Below are 3,938 nucleotides of genomic sequence, written 5' to 3' on the forward strand. Positions count from 1 at the left end.
ATCCCACTCCTCTCTCCCTCGACCTGAGAGCACCCACCCCAGCCGGCCATCCTCCATGCTTTCTTTCCTGGGTCAGGGATGTCCAGATTCCAGAAGGCCAGAGGACTGGACAGGTTCAGGAGACCACACAAAGACTGAAGCAGTGGATGCTGGGAGAGGTTAGCCAACTCATCTGTTGATCAGTAGGAGGCCGGCAGCTGAGCTCAGGAGAACTTCTTCATCTGACCAGTGATCCAGGGCAGGAAGGACTGCACGCGGGCATAGACCCCAGGGATGTCTCTCAGGGCACAGCCGTAGCCCCAGCTCACCACTCCCACCAAGTTCCAGGAGCCTGCCACCCTGCAGACCAGGGGGCCACCTGAGTCACCCTGGAAGAAGAAGAAGCCTCAGTAAGTACTGGCCTTGGAGTGGGAATGGGTACAGGAAGGGGGAGGTTGATGAGACTCACATAGCAGGCCCCACGGCCTTCGCTGCCAGCACACAGCATGTCATCCTGGATGAATTTATAGTTACGGTTGCGGTGCCTGGTGGCATTGTGGTAGAGCTGCTCGCAGACAGCATTGTCCACTATCTTCACCCGAACCTGCTGCAGGCGGTAGGGAGGTGGCAGTGACGCTGGGGAGAGAGGAAGCAGGGCTGGTGGCGCACAGCTCCTACCTGTCCACTACCCTACCATTCCTCCTGGGAGCTGAGAATAGCTCTATCCCTATCCCCAATCCATCCCTGGAACAGTGTGTGTGGGAGACACCAATCTGCAAGATCTATGTCCAACTCTAATACCTAGGAAGCTAAAGATGGATTCTGTCTGCTTATAGGGGCTGGTGAGATGGCCCAGCAGATAGAAGTACTTGCTGCCAATTCTGAAGACCTGAGTTCAAGTCCAGGGACTTAGAAGGAGAAAACATTCCTGCAAGATGAGTGCCATGATACACATGCCCCCCAAATAGATACATAAATAATTCAACAAAAATCTATCTGCCTATAGTTCAAGAACCAAAGAGTATTCCCAAGGAGAGGGAGAATGGGGGGATAGGAAGGAGGAGGGACTTTCCCCCTCAGAGTCTTGGGTTCTGGGCCCAGCCGTGCCATTGGCCTCAGGTGCAGAGCTCTGATGAGCATCTAAAGTGTCTGGCAGAAACATCCTGAGGCACTCTGTATTCGACAGTACTTCCCTCTTCCCTCCTGCATCCTGCTCCCTAGGACCCCAGTGCCACCCACCAGGGATCCTCTGATGGCAAGTTTGTTCCCAGAGCCCAAACCTTTCCTTGATACATACCGAACATGTGGGTCATGCCCCAGCCAGTCACCCAGCATGGGTACCTTGAGGTGACCTTGAGAGACCCAGAGGTCAGTTTGACAGGCTTGATGTTGGCAGAGCAGTCCAGGGGTTTCTCCAGCCGGAGCAGAGCCACATCTGAACCCAGGATACCATTCACATAGTCCTGGTGAATGATGACCTGGCTCACTCTCAGCAGCTCCTTGCCCCCATAGAGGTAAACATCCCCAGCATGGATCCGGAAGGATGATGGGTCAGCATCTCTCCTGAGGGCAGAAAGAAGCTGTGACGACATATTCTAGTACGGTGGGGGCGTTGGCCCCGCCCTTCTGATTTACCCCTCATCCTACCCAGCACTGGATGACAAAGGAACTCACTTGTGAATGCAGTGGGCAGCAGTCAGCACCCACTGTGGGTGAATGATGGAGCCCCCACAGATGTGCACCCAGGAGGCTGTGTAGTAGCTGTAGATCCTTAGGCTGACCTGCCATGGCCACTTCCCCTGCGGGGCGCTGTTACCCCCCACGATGCCCACCAGTACATCCTCAGACACAGGTTCTGCAAGCAACAGGTAGAATGTCAGGAGCCCGTGCCCAACCTGCCACCCACACTGGGGTAGAGCAGGTCACACGTGTGTCCCCAGCATCCTGGGGACTAGGCTTTATATAGCCAGTGTAGAAAGAATGGGTTGTATGGGGTAAGAACTCACCTGGGGTTCCAGCAGCGGTACACCCAACAAAGAGGAGGGTCAGACACAGCAGGCGCAACATCTGTAGAGAGACAGAGAAAGTACGTGAATTGGGGTGGGCTGGCTCCCATCAGGCTAGAGAGAGCTGGAGTCCCTGCATGGATCTGGGAGAAGAGAGAAGCATGGAGGAAGCCAGGCTGAGATGAGCATCTGGGAGGGAGGAGGCTGATGCCCTTACTATGCCAGGTCGCGGGAGCTCCCTCCTGCCAAGGCTTCTCGGCCCCTTTATTCTCAAGCCCCAGGAAGTGGGCAGGAGCGTTGGTCAGACATCTGATCCAAGGAGGGGCTGGAAGGAAGTGGCCTTTTACCTCAGGCAGGGACTGTTGGGAACCATGTCATTCCCAGGGTCCAGGCACCCAGAATAACAGTCATAAGGGTGTCACCGTCTGCCCAAAGTAGCATCATGGGGAAGTTTACAATGTGAGGGTCCAGGGAAGGTAACCCTCTCCAGCTGTGTAGGTGACACGCAGACCCAGGTTAACCAGCTCCCCCATGCCAGGTGTGTATAATCATGCTATTGACATCACAGGGAAGCTTCTGCCCAAGGCTCTCCCTGGGCCTACAGTGTTTAGAACACAGGTCCCAAATACACTTCACAAAAACTTCCCTGAATGGCTGAGAACCTCGTCACCAAGAACACTAATAGGCAGAGCTTACAGCATGGAACCCAGGGCCCATTCTTTGTAGCAGTTGTGGGAGTGTGAAGCCCAAAGATCCCAAAGAAGTGTGGGAGCCAGCGGCTCGCACGCTCCACATCCTTGCTGACAGCAACTCCATCTTGCAAGTACTCTACCCACTTCCAGCCTCTGGCAGTTCTTTCTTTCTGGAGGCAGGGAGGGGATGATGATGAGACCGGGTTTCTCTGTGTATCCCTGGCTGTCCTGGAACTCGCTCTATAGACCAGGCTGGCTTCAAATTCAGAGACCCGCCTACCTCTGCCTCCTGAGTGCTGCGATTAAAGGTGTGCACCACTACAGCCTGGCCCTCTGCAAGGCAGTTCTTTTACCTACAAAGTTCCTAGCTTTGGAACACTGGGGAAAGTTCAAGGCTCCATGTGGGAGCCTAAGGGGCCTATCCCCCATACTCAGGGTCAGATTCCTAGGTTTGCCATGGTTCTGTCCCTTCACTCACACTGCCCAGAAGAATGAGGCTCCTTTGTGGGCTCACCAGCCCCATGGGAACCTCCTCTTTTTCAGCGACCATGATACCATCTTTCAGAAAGGGTCCCATCAGTCATTGGAAACATGTTCCTGCTCTTTTCCCAAGGTGTCGCAAAAAACAATGGCCATCCCTGCTCAGAACTTGAGGTCTCCAAGCTCCGAGAAAGTGGCTTTAGGTTTAAGGTAGTACTGGTGGAATAGCACACCCTGTTTTTCGGGGCTGGCTTTCTCTGGGGAGTATGGAAGAAGCAAGGGAGATGCATATCTGGCCTCGGGCCCTTAGTCCTGAGTGCTTGAACTAAGTGTACAGAGCACCCGTACATGGGGACAGTGTGAGTCCAGCGACCCCAAAATGGGTCAGGGTACTTTGGGAGAACTGTGTAAGCCTAGCATCAGGGCGTAGAGTGCTTGGCCCTGGGACCCTTGCGCTGTAGCAAGGAAGCAAGAGGGGGACTGTGAGGTGGGAATCGCAGCCTGAAAGGAAGCCTAGCTGTGGTGTAGCCTCAAAACCTTCATGAACCATCAAGACTGGAACCAGCTAGCCAGGTGTGGTGGCACACACCTTTTATCCCAACAGAAAGCGGGAGCATGTGGATCTCTGTGAGTTTAAGGTCAGTCTGGTCTAAATAGTGAGCTCCAGGCTAGTCAAGGCTACACAGTGGGACCCTGTCTCAAACAACAAAACAAAGTAAGACTGGGAATGGCAAAAGAGAGAGAAGTAGGTTCTCCTAAACAAGAGATGCCCGTCTTGGCA

The 3,938-nt window shown here is 54.1% G+C and overlaps 1 protein-coding gene across 1 annotated transcript; it reads right to left on the minus strand.

The window, feature by feature from the left end:
* Nucleotides 1–203: 203 nt before the first annotated feature.
* On the minus strand, nucleotides 204–2,046 carry LOC119811056 (serine protease 29-like). The gene is made up of 5 exons (XM_038324623.1): nucleotides 1,986–2,046; nucleotides 1,654–1,834; nucleotides 1,277–1,542; nucleotides 449–615; nucleotides 204–368 (listed from the first exon to the last, which is right to left on the minus strand). The coding sequence occupies exons 1-5, from the start codon at nucleotides 2,044–2,046 to the stop codon at nucleotides 204–206; spliced, it is 840 nt and encodes a 279-aa protein (XP_038180551.1).
* Nucleotides 2,047–3,938: the final 1,892 nt, after the last annotated feature.

The sequence above is a fragment of the Arvicola amphibius genome, chromosome 4 (genome assembly GCF_903992535.2).
Source record: "Arvicola amphibius chromosome 4, mArvAmp1.2, whole genome shotgun sequence".
NCBI classification, from domain to species: Eukaryota; Metazoa; Chordata; class Mammalia; order Rodentia; family Cricetidae; genus Arvicola; species Arvicola amphibius.

Bases quoted from the DNA above. Each gene is read 5' to 3' on its own strand.
- LOC119811056 (XM_038324623.1), bottom strand. From the start codon at position 2,046: ATGTTGCGCCTGCTGTGTCTGACCCTCCTCTTTGTTGGGTGTACCGCT. The intron at 1,835-1,985 runs GTGAGTTCTTAC...TGTTGCTTGCAG, and splicing joins TACCGCTGCTGGAACCCCAG to AACCTGTGTCTGAGGATGTA. The intron at 369-448 runs GTGAGTCTCATC...TTCTTCTTCCAG, and splicing joins AAGGCCGTGGGGCCTGCTAT to GGTGACTCAGGTGGCCCCCT.